Source organism: Pholis gunnellus (genome assembly GCF_910591455.1).
Source record: "Pholis gunnellus genome assembly, chromosome: 5".
NCBI lineage: Eukaryota > Metazoa > Chordata > Actinopteri > Perciformes > Pholidae > Pholis > Pholis gunnellus.
The window spans coordinates 21338337-21351316 of NC_136531.1; the positions used below are offsets into that span (position 1 = coordinate 21338337).

At 45.3% G+C, this 12980-nt stretch overlaps 1 protein-coding gene across 1 annotated transcript in view; it reads right to left on the bottom strand.

Annotated features, from left to right (window-relative positions):
* LOC306696678 (alpha-1,6-mannosylglycoprotein 6-beta-N-acetylglucosaminyltransferase B-like) overlaps positions 1–8520 on the bottom strand; it is a gene marked incomplete at both ends in the record, with an annotated part of 108021 nt that extends 99501 nt beyond the window's left edge. The window contains 2 exons of the mRNA XM_079160344.1: positions 3743–3855; positions 8453–8520. Of these exons, the coding sequence (XP_079016470.1) occupies positions 3743–3855; positions 8453–8520 (181 nt within the window). The remainder of the gene's footprint in view (positions 1–3742; positions 3856–8452) is intronic.
* Between the last annotated feature and the right edge of the window lie 4460 nt (positions 8521–12980).

Sequence of the window (12980 nt, forward strand, 5' to 3'; positions counted from 1 at the left end):
ACATCCTGGATATATCCTTCAAACACATACTGTCGACCCTTCTGTCAGCTTGACGGAAGAGTAGCGGAGGACGGGGCTTAGCGTTGGGTCAATTATTGATAACGGCTGCATGGTTGATCATAAGGACCAATCAGTTTTCTGATATCGGACTCTTGAAATCTGATAATGTAATGCTACTGATGACATTATAGCTGCTTACAATAACGTTAGCCTGACAGACTGCTTCACCGCCCTGAAGCTTGAAGATCTCAATCAAGAGCTTCTAACGGGGCTAAGCTTAAAACAATTGTAATCTGTGCTGAAAACTTCCCTTAAATATTCAGACAACTCTACCTGCTACAGTAGCTACCGCTCTGAACCTGACATGCAGCATCACCTAGCTATTTTACTAAGAGACAGGCATGCAGAGAGCGCATACGCAGCCAACCCTGGCCTCATGATTCCATTATGAATCACCCGTCATCGATTCTACTCATCTCAATGTATCGCTTCCTCAGTCTTCTAAATTGCTGCCAATTTTTCATCGATACAAGCAGTCAGGTAAATCTGAACTCCCTTTTTATTTAGGAAATGCTGTCAAAACTCTGAGTGCAACAATCTGATGTAAAACGCTGCAGCTTTTTCAGTACCAGTATCTGTGTGATTCACTTCAGTACTTAAACATTACAAAAACAAAACGTAAATCCTTTTGCAGTGCATTGCAAGTGTGGTGTAATCCAGAAAACTAAGGTTTCAACTAATAGGCAAAGAAACCATCAATCACCAGCTTAAATTTTCACTTCCTATCGCTCGTCAAGACACCGTTAATTATGTAAGTTGTACTAAATATTGTGGGTCTTGCAATTAACCGTTTATAGCTGCTCCCGAACCAGAAATGTCTTAGCAGCTGTCTAATGGTCACAAACATGGTGATAAAGCAATGGTGCATATTTTCACATGGAAGGTCAGCCAGATTTGACATGTTGTTAATGAAACACGGGACTGGGACTCCCTGTGTGTGTGTGTGTGTGTGTGTGTGTGTGTGTGTGTGTGTGTGTGTGTGTGTGTGTGTGTGTGTGTGTGTGTGTGTGTGTGTGTGTGTGTGTGTGTGTGTGCTCTGCGCTCTGCGCTCTGCGCTCTGCGCTCTGCAGGTGGTGACTGGAGGCTTAATGAAAGGGCCAGTTGTTTCGCGTGGCTGATTTGCACAGAGCAGATGGATCGGTCTCTCGGCCTCTCTGGTCTCAATCTTGTCCCACATTGCTGCTGTCGCCCCATTTAACAGCCAATTTCCTGCCAGCTCATCACAAACACACATATATCTACACACACACACACACACACAAAGGGAGAAAGCAGCAGAAACAGCGAGAGGTGGTAGACCACAGAGACGAGCATAAGGGGAGAAAAGAGGGTGAAGACAGTGGGGCATGCACAAACAAATGTGCCCTGGCACACTGTTGATGATAGAGATACAAGCGTGTTTTGTGCATAGACGAGCACAAAAGTATTTAAGCGCATCAGGATACACACAAATACATGTAGACAAGCGCACACACACACACACACACTGTTAAATCCTATGGGAAGGCACCAGTGGACACTGTGCAGTTTTTAATGAGCTCACACCAGATGTCTTCCCAGGCTGCGGTGCATGACTAGTTGATTAATCAAGTACATTTTATTAAGAAACACCGACACATACGCACTAATCCTAATTTATCACACAAACACAGTACTCTCAATTTATCACAAACACAGTAATCCCAAATGAACCCCACCCCCCGTGTCCCATTATCTCCCTCCCTCCCTCACTCACACACACACTGTCCCTGATTTTTTTAATGGGCCACCGGTCCATCGTGACAGATCAGAGCGCATGCTCACGCAAGCCGACGGCGGACTGATTCACACTTGTAGCAGCACTCGCTCTGTGTTTCACGTGCACCAACGCACGCCGACACACACGGCGTGCCTCAGCCACCGCGGAAGCGCCCCTCGACCCGCAGGATTTCTTATTCCGCCCGCGGCGATGAGTGGCTGGCCTCGACAAAATGGCCTCTGACTTTCAATCTTGGCACCCTGTGCGGCAGTGGCACTCTTTTATCCTCTGCCTCGCCACCGGCAGTCAGCCTTCACACGCAAGGGGTGGGGTGGGGGGGGGGGGTCATGTGGTATCGCCGGCCGGCCGACGTGTTAATGACATCTCACTGGTGAGATATGGCTTGGCTGGAGGCAGGCCTCAGTGTCCACGCGGCACATGTACGGCAAACCAATGTGCTGTGTGGAAACGCATGGGGTTCGATGAGCATGCTGAGAAGGATCTCAACATCCCGGTGTAAAACTACGAGGCTTCGCCTGCAGGTAATTCTAATGTATTTAATTTGCTCTGTTTCAATTTGCAAGTCACGCCTCTAACCTCGCTCGCTCTCACAACTGATCGGTGCATTCTCACATCTCAACATCGAGTTCAATTTCCTGCGCTTATCTATATCGTCGCGTCCACAACCGCTTTCTCTCCCATTTGTCTTCAGTACTCACAACGCTCTCTCTCTCTCTCCCACATTCTGCTCATCCTCCTCCTCTATCAAGACTGGAACCACAGGGGGGGGGGGGGGGGGGGGATGAAGCCGAAGCTCAGCGAGACGCGCCCCCATCCCGAGTCTCACTCCCTGGGTTCCTCGGCCCCTCCGGGCCCGGCATTGATTTCCCGTTCGGCATTGTCCCCCCCCCCCCCCCCTCCCCTCCCCTCCCTCCCCTCCCCTGTCATCCCTCCACACCAGATCCTCATTCAAGCCTTCAACATGCTTGCCAGTGGCTAATGTAAGTCTTTTATACTCACTGGCTTATGACATTCTCGGGAAATGTAGAGAAATTCAATGCGTCATGCCACATGTGATTACAGCAAAAAGTTGTATAGGCTCGCTTTAATGGACTTCCCGTGATGGAGAGTCTTGCGGAGGATGCTGAGAGCATTCAGGGGAGATGTGAAATGCATTTTAGTTCCTCGGAAGTCATCAAAGGCAGTGCGAAAAACAGCGATATTTGCCATCTTTCCATCATCATAACGTAGATTAATTCAGCTGTTTATTGTGCATAACTGTTTGTGTTTTGTTAAGCTGCAAAGCACTGTTAGCCAAGTTAACAGCATTTCATCAATATACGTGTTTCATGCACACAGCCCCAGCTAATTCTGTTGCTGTCGTCTAGTGCAGAATGCCTAAAAGTAGTGAGGGTGAACCCGCCCTGCCGGGGATCGGACCAATAACTTCCAAGCTACTGGCTGGCGCCGCTTCCTCGCCTCCCACCCGCCGTATCAATCTTTCTTTACAAGCGTCTTGATATATCTCTCGCCACTTGACCACAACTATAGCAAAAGCAGCTTTTCTGCTGAGGGTTATGTGAAGGAAATTTACTGGTCGCGCTGGTCCTGCAATGCAATTTACATTTACTTGCCGGTTTCTTTGCCTCGTCCCGCCATTCTAGGCCATTTCATGTTTCCAGTGACAGGTGGTGTCGCTTTGACAAAGTGGCAAACGGCAGTGAAGTGCCAGCAGGACCGCGGAGAGTTATAGCACAGCAATATGCAGTGACATCAGAGCATTTCAACTCAGTGGAAGAACGGTTTATACCAAAACACGCACACACACACACACACACACACACACACACACACACACACACACACACACACACACACACACACACACACACACACACACACACACACACACACACACACACACACACACACACACTTCAGTACCTTCTGTGCGGATGGTGAAGGGGGAGTCCCCCAGTCTCTTGGCTGAGAACTGCCCCCCCAGAGAGGTCATTAGAAAGCACAGGCTGAAGAAGCCTATTCCCACCACGAATATCCTGCAACACAGAAGGGGGGGGGGAATAGATGAAAAAGGGAGTTGAGACAGATAGACATATTTACAGGGAAGGGCAGGTAAATAGACGTTTTTCGGCGACTCGTCTGGAAATATGAAGATGAGGAGAGAGGGGGGGGGGGGGGGGGGGTGATGGCAGAAAAACGAGTGAAGAGCGGGAAGCCAAAGGAAGAATGAAGACAGACGAATAAGCCGACAATCGTTTGCAGCAAAAAATGATCGGTGGCAAGAAGCAAAAGGAGGGAGGGAAAATAGAGACGGAAAGTTGACGGGGTGAGGGTAAAATGTGGAGGAGAGAGAGAGACATGGAGAGAGTCGAGAAACAGCAGGCAGCACATCCAGGAGGCCGAGCACAAACAGAGCAGCGATCACACGTAGAAATGTCGACATTTGAGGCCAAAGGGCACTCGAAAACATTTGAGCGTTTTCGACGTCATCGGTCGGCATACATCTAGGACGACTGCCAAAATGAGGGTGAGCAGTTTGTCCCCAAGAGCAGGCAAAATGCGACCGTTTGTGCGACATCAGAGGCGCGCAGAGGGGACAGAAGACGGGCAAAAACATTGAAGCATTTCAGGTGATAATAAGAGGGTAAAGATAGCTAGGATGCCAATTAAAGTCTCTGAGCGGAGAAACTAGTCTCACTTAGGCCTCTGTCTGAAATAAACAAAATTACATCAACAAAAATGGGCTATGCAGTAAGCAAAAGTCTTGACTTCACAGTTCTCTATTTAACTAAACTAGTATGAGGCTTCGGTTGCCAAATCAGGTCAATATGGATAGCAGGAACCATTTTAGCCCCCGATAACTCGTAGGCATGTCAGTGTTGTGTAAAGATAGACTTGAACCAATCCTTTAAAACTGGCCACTGGTGTGGGCTCCAATCTATGGTGCAGATCTGGCTTTGAAACATAGACTTCCTCTTTACCCCACTTTGTGGCACAGATCTGATATTTGAGACGCTGTCGCGCCTCAGAAGGGAAAAAGAAAAGAGAAAGAGAGACTGTGTGGATTCTCCCTTGTTAGACAGCCATGAGAGAATCAGATCTTTCACTTAAAAGAGTTGGAAATCAGGTCTTTTGTATCCGTGTAAAAAAGTCCTGCCCTAGTTAAGCTGCTCGGTTCACTGAATATGGATCAGAGGTTATCTTATAATGCCAAGACTCTTCGGGGAACCAGAGAGGCAAAGCCGTCTGTGATCCTCATCCGCTGGACAAAATACAAGTCGGCCTCCGTGACTAACAAGTCCCACTTTAGAAATGCTCGCTGCTCTGCTGCTAACTACCCGCCAGAGAACATTCTTGGAAGATTTTGCAGACGTAGCGCAGCACAAACAGGGATTTATATGTGAAAAAGAATGGCAAACGGTCCTCTACTTATACTACATATTTAAAAAAACCGAAGCTCTTTCCCTTAATGTCCTCATCGTGTACATTTGTTTGGGTGAATGCATTGTCATTTCATATTCATATATGGCTCCTATAACAATTCAGTTCATTGTATCCAGCATATAAAGAACGTACCTAAAGCAACAGTGCGGTAGTAACGCGATAAAACAGCAGGAAGAAAAGGTACTTTCGTGATATAATTATCACCAACTCACTTCATAATTTATGGCCAACTTTGCACCGGCGACCTTTAAACTCATAACGTCTGCCCCAGAGGTTGTGAAAATTGAATGTTAACAGAACAAACGAATGCATTATTCATAAGTGTTGCTTTCTCTTCAAAGCCAGGCGGGGGCTGTTTGCCTTAATGCACGGGGCCCACTGTGAAATCTGACAGCACTTCCCGAAATGGTAAGTAGCTCCAGTCACGCAGAGTTCTGAAACGAAAAGGGTCTTAATATTGATGAGGCCGTGAGCAAAGAGTTGCCATCGACGGCGTGGAAGAACGGCCACTTAAAAGAACATTTGCCGGAGTAATCCGATTGACCCAAAGGGGTGCTGAGTAATCTGTCAAGTGTAGAGTAGCGTGGTGGTTTGGCAAGCCCCCCCCCCCCAGGTGACTTCATGCTCCAAGACGAAGCCGACCTCGTCCCGAGTCGTGACTCAAGGACAGACAGTGGGAGCACATGGAACATATTGACGGAATATAATCATCATCATCATCATCATCACCATCAAGGCTCTTATTTAATGGGCTGCATTAAACATGATGGCAGCTATACAGTCGTTTCAGTTAAAGTGGTCATTTATCCTCGTTTCGGAAGCACAGTGATCAGATTACAGTTTTCGGAGCTGGGTCTAATGAATCACAGCTTTGATTGTAACGAGACAAACGGTCAATTTTGTGTGAATACATACGTGTGGAAATTGACGCTATACCCTCAATTTTGATGATCGAACTCAATTTACTGGTGGGGGGACTGATGAGCGCTGATCATCAGGATCGGAGCAACAAGCATCAAGGCGAAGTGGCAGCGTGTCGGCACCGATTATTGATTTACACTGAAAACATGGGGATGTTATAGTCGCACTGTACATTTACATCAAAATCCCAGCATCTAAGCAGCTGGCACATTCACTGTGGTTTCTCATTTAGCTCTCTGTCCCTCCCAGGATACTGTAATATTATGAAATAATAAAATAAACATTAGCCCCCCCCCCCTTCATCTGTTCATCTGGAATGAATTAGAATAGCTCAATCACTGTCAGCGGATCACAGGGCTGCGATACATTAACTGCTGCGAGTCCAATCCCAAACAATCGGGACAACAGAGGGGTTATTTGTCTTGAATACTCCACGGTCCAGAGATACCTGCATGGATTATGCACTTACTATATAATACCATATGGTCAGCAAGCCAAGTAGGTGGAAGCTGAAAATCGGTGTTTACACATTGCAGCCCCCCCCCCCCCCTCCCCCTCCCCCTCCCCCGGGCATTGTTTGTTTATAATCCTCATCGTCAGTGCCTCGTCTTATTACAGTGAGGAATCCTTAATAATCCTGCGTGTGTTTATGTGTGTGCGTGCCGAAAAAGCAAGTCAGTGATTGACGGGAAGAGAACGGAGGAGGAAATAAAGAAAGATAAAAAAAATATTCCGCTCATGTGGGTGTGCGGAAGCCGGCCCGATGCCGTCCTCGGGCGATCGTTTCCCCTCTTATCATTTAGCCGTTTTCCAAAGTGGCGTTAGGTGGGTGATATGAGAGGATTAGGCCGCGGTCCTGCCTGACGAGTCCTTAATTAACAGGCTTAAAGTAAATGCTCTGCTCCCCCGTAATTGGATCAGAAGGAGAGATCTGCTATCAGCTAATTGGCTTCCTCACACATATAGACTCATCAGATTCTGCCTCCAGGTACGTGGAGATGGTTTCGAAGCGGAGAGGAGCTCTGCCAGGCGTGGTGGAGAAAGATATTATTCGTGGTGTTTTCCAAGAAAAGTTTTTTCCTGGCACATGAACTAGCCTATAAGACCAGGGATCCCTATTGGGCAACCTGGCGGCTCACCGGTAACATGCCAACCAATCAGGCCAAGGTTCGAGTCCGGCCTAAGGCCCTTTCCTGCCACTCCCTCTCCCGCCTGCCTTTCTATCGAATAATGCAGAAATAAATATTATAAAATCATTTTTTAAACCTACATCTTTATTGCCTGAAAATCTGTCTAGTGACGCTCCAGTGATCTAAGATGCCTATTTACAATAACCACATGTTCAAGTCCGGCCAAGCTACTTTATATGTCCAATAAAGTCACCAAATAACCTACGATTCATAGTGCAATGACTGAAAACCACCATCTGACTGAGGCGAGAGATCCGTTTCAAGTTTGAACATTGATACACACACACACACACACCACCTGTGACAAGGCCAGCGTGGCGTCGTCACAAAGGCTGCCTAATTGAGTGTGTTTGAATAAGGGCTCGATCTCCTGAGAGGCAGCAGGTGAAGTAAATCAGAGCAGCAGGAATGGAACCATCACACCGGCTCCAACATCGCCTCAGCCCTCAGGAGAGAGTGTTTAGAAGATCTAAACAGTATTAGCAGGTGGAGAAAAAAAAAAAAGAGAAGGTGGATGTCTGTATCGGCTGTAGCTTTGGGTACCACTGATAGACGCTGGTGAGGTTGATCTCCAAACTACCAGAGTCAAGAAATAGAGGGATTAATTCAAAGCCTGCCATTATTCTATACCTCTCAGGGCAAATCTAAATAAAGCAGGTATAGGCGCAGCATGGCTCAGTGGACTGTACAGCATATAAACTGTTAAAGTGGTTAACATGTGTAACAGATTTCTCTTTACGTCTGCACAAACAAAGCCTGGGTACACGGTGATAATGGAGCTATCCACGCGGTAAGAAACTAAGTTAAAGCTCGCCTGACTGCTAGTGCGGGCTTACTCACAACAGCTCTTGCATGATTTATCTTAATCTAATTCATCCAGTGGAGAAACATCTGTGTGCGCACGTGTGTGTGTGTGTGTGTGTGTTTGTGCGTGCAACACACGTTGGCTCCACATAATGCACACAAAGCCATGGACACATTAATCAATGCTATCCTACCACACCGCTAGAGGCTATAACGTTAAAGAGAGAAAAAACCTGGTAAGAGAAAATAACGTCGTCAGCTCTTTGTCTCTTACCTGAACGGTTTGAACGTCACTAGGCATCTTCTGACCATAATTTTGCCGTCGGTGTAGCCAGTAATCATTTCCCAAAACGAGCGACCCCTGACATTGTTGCTAACCTTCCGACGTGGAACTTGACGTGACCGAACATTTTTTTTTTTTTTTTTTTTTATCCGCGTCCCATCCAGCGGTCCACAGCGGCGGTCAGCTCCGTTATTTTATTTTACAAGACAAACCACGAGTGCTTCTTTATTCCTCCGGAGGAAACGGTGGAAAGTTTCATTCAGCAAGTGTTTGAAAATGACATTTAAAGCGTTATTCCGGCACTCTGAATCGGAGGTGAAGTCGCGTGCAGGTTGTGTCGATCGACCGAGTCATATCCGATGTGAGTTCTTTGTAAAAAAAACAACAAAAACAAATGGCGTTGTTGTCAAACATCTGGGTAAAAGTGTGTGTCGGTTGGTATCGACGTCGTCCCTGTGGAGGATTCCACGGAGAGGAGAGCTGGCTTCGTGGACGTGTGAACTTCCCGGCGAAGCCAGAGCGAGTGTGGCAAGTGGCCGTATCGTACGAGTTCACTTCTCAAGAGGCAAGCTAGCCAGCTTTACTTATATCCGGTTGATATTTTCGAAATAAAAGCCTTGTTCATGAGAGCCAATTTCTAGGAACGGAAAGAGGCAAAGCAACAAATATAAACAATCATGTCAAGTCGTGTGATTGTTCTTCATAAGACCCGAAATCACAAAGAGTTCTCCAGAGGAATTTAATAATTGAATCATAACCGCAAACCTGGGGGGGAATTGTTCAAAAATGAAAAAGTCACATTAAAAGTGTTAATATATTACTTTGCTTTCTGTGTGATCCTTTGAGCTGCATATTTGCCAGGATCTTTTCATCACTGTGTCTTTGTGATGTTTGATGTTAGTTTACTGTAAGTTATAAACAAAGCTTTCCGCAAGAGTCCCATTAATACAAAATAAAAAAAGGTTTAGTAATCCATTTCAATGGCACAACTACCTTAGAGGCTGGAGGCTAAACCCCTTAGAACACTACTACTGTTTGTATCTTTTGGGAGGAGAATCCCCACTATTTCCTGTCTCGTTGTCACTTCCCCTATAGCTGACTTGACGCTGGTCCATCAGCACTGATGGACAGAACCGGGTGATCTAAAGTCCCCGCAAGCGCATTCACCTTTGTATGGCGCCATCTACGGCTTTCATGTTGTGACATTAAAAGCACTGAAGTAGCACTCAAAACCTCAACACTCTATGTTGCTGCCTCAGTGCTAGAAAAGCATTTACCAGTTTACTACAGCCTGCGTTTCTTTTGTGCAGACTGTCAGGGGACCATGACTTTTATGGGGCTCTAAACTGTAGCCAAGTTGGAGTGGATCACCGGCTCCTCTGGTGACCAGGGGGTCTTTGGAGGTGGAATGACTTATCTGAGTCTTTCATGTTGCTTTAGGCAGTTGTCATGTGTGTGTGTGTGTGTGTCTATTTGCTGTCGACTGACAGGGGAACACTGTGGGAAGCTCTGTGTTGAGCATCGCAGTAAAATCATTTCAGCACCACGGACAGCGAATGTGAGCAGGATGCAACAGCGGCACCCAGCGGCAGGTGTTGGTGTACAATTTAGAAAAAAAAGCCCCGAGCTACAACTTCAAACCGTTTTATTTGTCCAATTGGATTATTTGCAGTCAGTTTTTGTCGCGGCACAGATTATACAGTCTCTGTGTCCAGCGGAGCGTTGGAGAAAAAAAGGGAGGCAGAAGGGGGAGATCTGCAGGGGACCAGACTGAAGATGACAGTGCGATCTCAAACTCCCTTCATGCATCGCTTGCCCCGGTACATGTGGATTTGACTGACAGCCCGCCGCCCGTGCAGGCTGTCCCTCTCTGCGGGTTGTGGGAATAGTTCTGCTCTATCAGCGGGAAAACCACTGGGCAAACACGGGATGTGTACACCTTTTGTTTGTTTGTGTGTGCGTGTGTGCAAGCATTCTAATAAACACACACACACGCGGACACACACACGCACACACATGCAGGCATACACGTGCACACGCAGTAGTAGAAATAGCTCAAGTTTAAAAAGCATTTTGTCAGACAGAGAGAACACCCCAAAGGCACACCTTGCTTCACCCTCCTACAAAGCAAATATAGACATTTCACCCTAGCTCTCCTCAAATCAATCTGTCACAAAATCTTGCACTGTCTGTGTGATAGATGGATTTTAAAGAATCTCAAGAGCCCGCCCACCACGGCAGTGAATGTTATTATGTCATTGGAAGAACCGCAGAGGTATTAAGTCTGATTCTCGAGTGGACAAAGTGCTGCAGGCCCTGTCACAGCTATAATATGCAGCTTATTTTTATTTTTTTTGCTTCTGCTCGTCCAGTCCTCCTCCACCTCAGTTGGTTAAGTTCCCTCCGCAGCACTTGTCACTATTGTTAATGAGCTGTCTACCTTGAAACAGCATCTAGCCCGAGGCGGTGCTAACCAGCATCTGTGAAGCCACCGCAGGCACAGAAGAAGCAGGCGCTCTGTAATAAAAGCAAGAGGCACTCCTCATGTACAGTGTGTTTGTCACTTCTTTTATATGCTGTGCATTCGGTGTTGCACTTTCTTTTTGTTTCGCTTTGTTGTGGTTGATGGTTTTTATAGGAATTAGGGGCCTGAACAAATTTTTAATAACCTAAAATGTATACTGATTTAAAAAAATGAAGCCAGAATCAAGCTGGGGATAAATGCATTGCCACAATGTGTAATTTATTTATCCATTTGTTTTGTATTTGGTTACAGACTTTGCACATTGCTATGCTTTATAATATAGTAGAGAATACAGAAAAAATGAATAAAACCGGCACTGTACCACTGTTTCCTACAGGCCCGACCTTGCTAAATGATTGTAACTAAACCAATCAATAATGTATTGATTTGGGATCTGTCAGCTAATCAATATGGCATTTTTAGCAAATGTGGTCGAAATATTTTAGCAGCCAAAGTCCCATCGACACCCTCTTTCAGGACGGATTCAACACAGTTCCTCTCTGTGACTACGTTTCCAAATGCAATTTTAGTGAAAAAAACCTGTTTAAAAATAAAACTTTTATTAGAAAAAGCAAACAAACATGCAAAACATTTCAAAAACTGCACAACACCATTTAGCAAATACAACAACACAGCAGAATACAAAGATACCTGTGAAGAACACACTAACAGACAAACACTGGCAAAGAGACACACAGCAAGAGATGTAAAGATAGAGAGACAACATTTAGCGATGGTGTAGGCTTTACACATTTTCTCGGAGGATGGATGACTGAACTAGAAGGCGGGCAGGATCCATCTATCAACAGACAGAGACAAAGGGAGGACAGCATACAGGGACATTTGTTTCAACTGTTTCACATGAACACACAAAGTTGTTATCAGATTTTCGCCGCTTCAAACTTTCTTACCAAAGGGGACTGATGACTTTGAAAATAACAAAGTGCAAAGCAGTGTCTCACATTGTGTGAGTTAGTTACTGGTCATGGGTGCAGTTCACTGTAGAGAACCTAAGGCATTGGCAAAAGTACATGAAAATGCAAAGAAAAAAGCTAAAAAAAAAAAATGTACGGAGATGCTTTAAATGCTATTGCAAAGGCGTATTACTTATACTTAAAATACATCTTTTTAGTGAGACTGGATTTAAAGATCACCATTCTTCTTCTCGGTGCTTCACTTCATTTATTAACTGCTATTTAAAATCTATAATAACCAGAGCAGCCCATACACTCCCGCTGATTATGCTGCAGGCAGATTACGCAGCTGGCAGTCTGATTGTCTTCTCGACTTCTTTTTAAGACAGACTTGTGGTGTGTGAGGGTCAAGAAATCCCTTTTGCTTGCAAATGTCAGTGCACACCCCCACAAGATCATCTAAAGCATGTTTGATTTTCACATGCTTAATTGTCTAAACCAATCTAAACAGAGGGAGCAACACAAATCTGAGAATGAGATAATGACGTAATGTGTAGAAAAAAAAGATTTGATGAGCGATTACAGAAATAATCAGCGCGCCACAGTGATAAAGTTGCCCTCAATTAATCTCAATTATCCCACTAGCTTCATTTGCAAAATATCTGATTCGTTTTGTGAAGAAATGTATTAAGTTAAATGCTTCCTGCAGAAAGAACTGAACATTTTCTATATATTTCAAAGCTTCATGTTAAAGGAGCAGTTTTATGGATGTATTAACATTTAGTGGTGATGTTGCAGATTGCAAACAACCAGTGGTGGGCCGTCAGGGCCAGCAAAGCCTTCTCTGCTGACCTAGACAGAATCACAAAGTTATAGCTATTTTATAATTGAATAATTTTTTAATTACGTATTATAATCTTTTTTCCCCATTATCGTATTTTCTCATTGCACAGCTCCTATCTTCCTCAGTTGCTCTGATTCCAGTGCAGCTTGTTTTAAGTAGAGCTTTTATCCAATCAGATTTCACCTCTGTGTCTCTAGGTAAGAAGAGGCCTGAGGCCTGCAGACTCACAAGTGAATC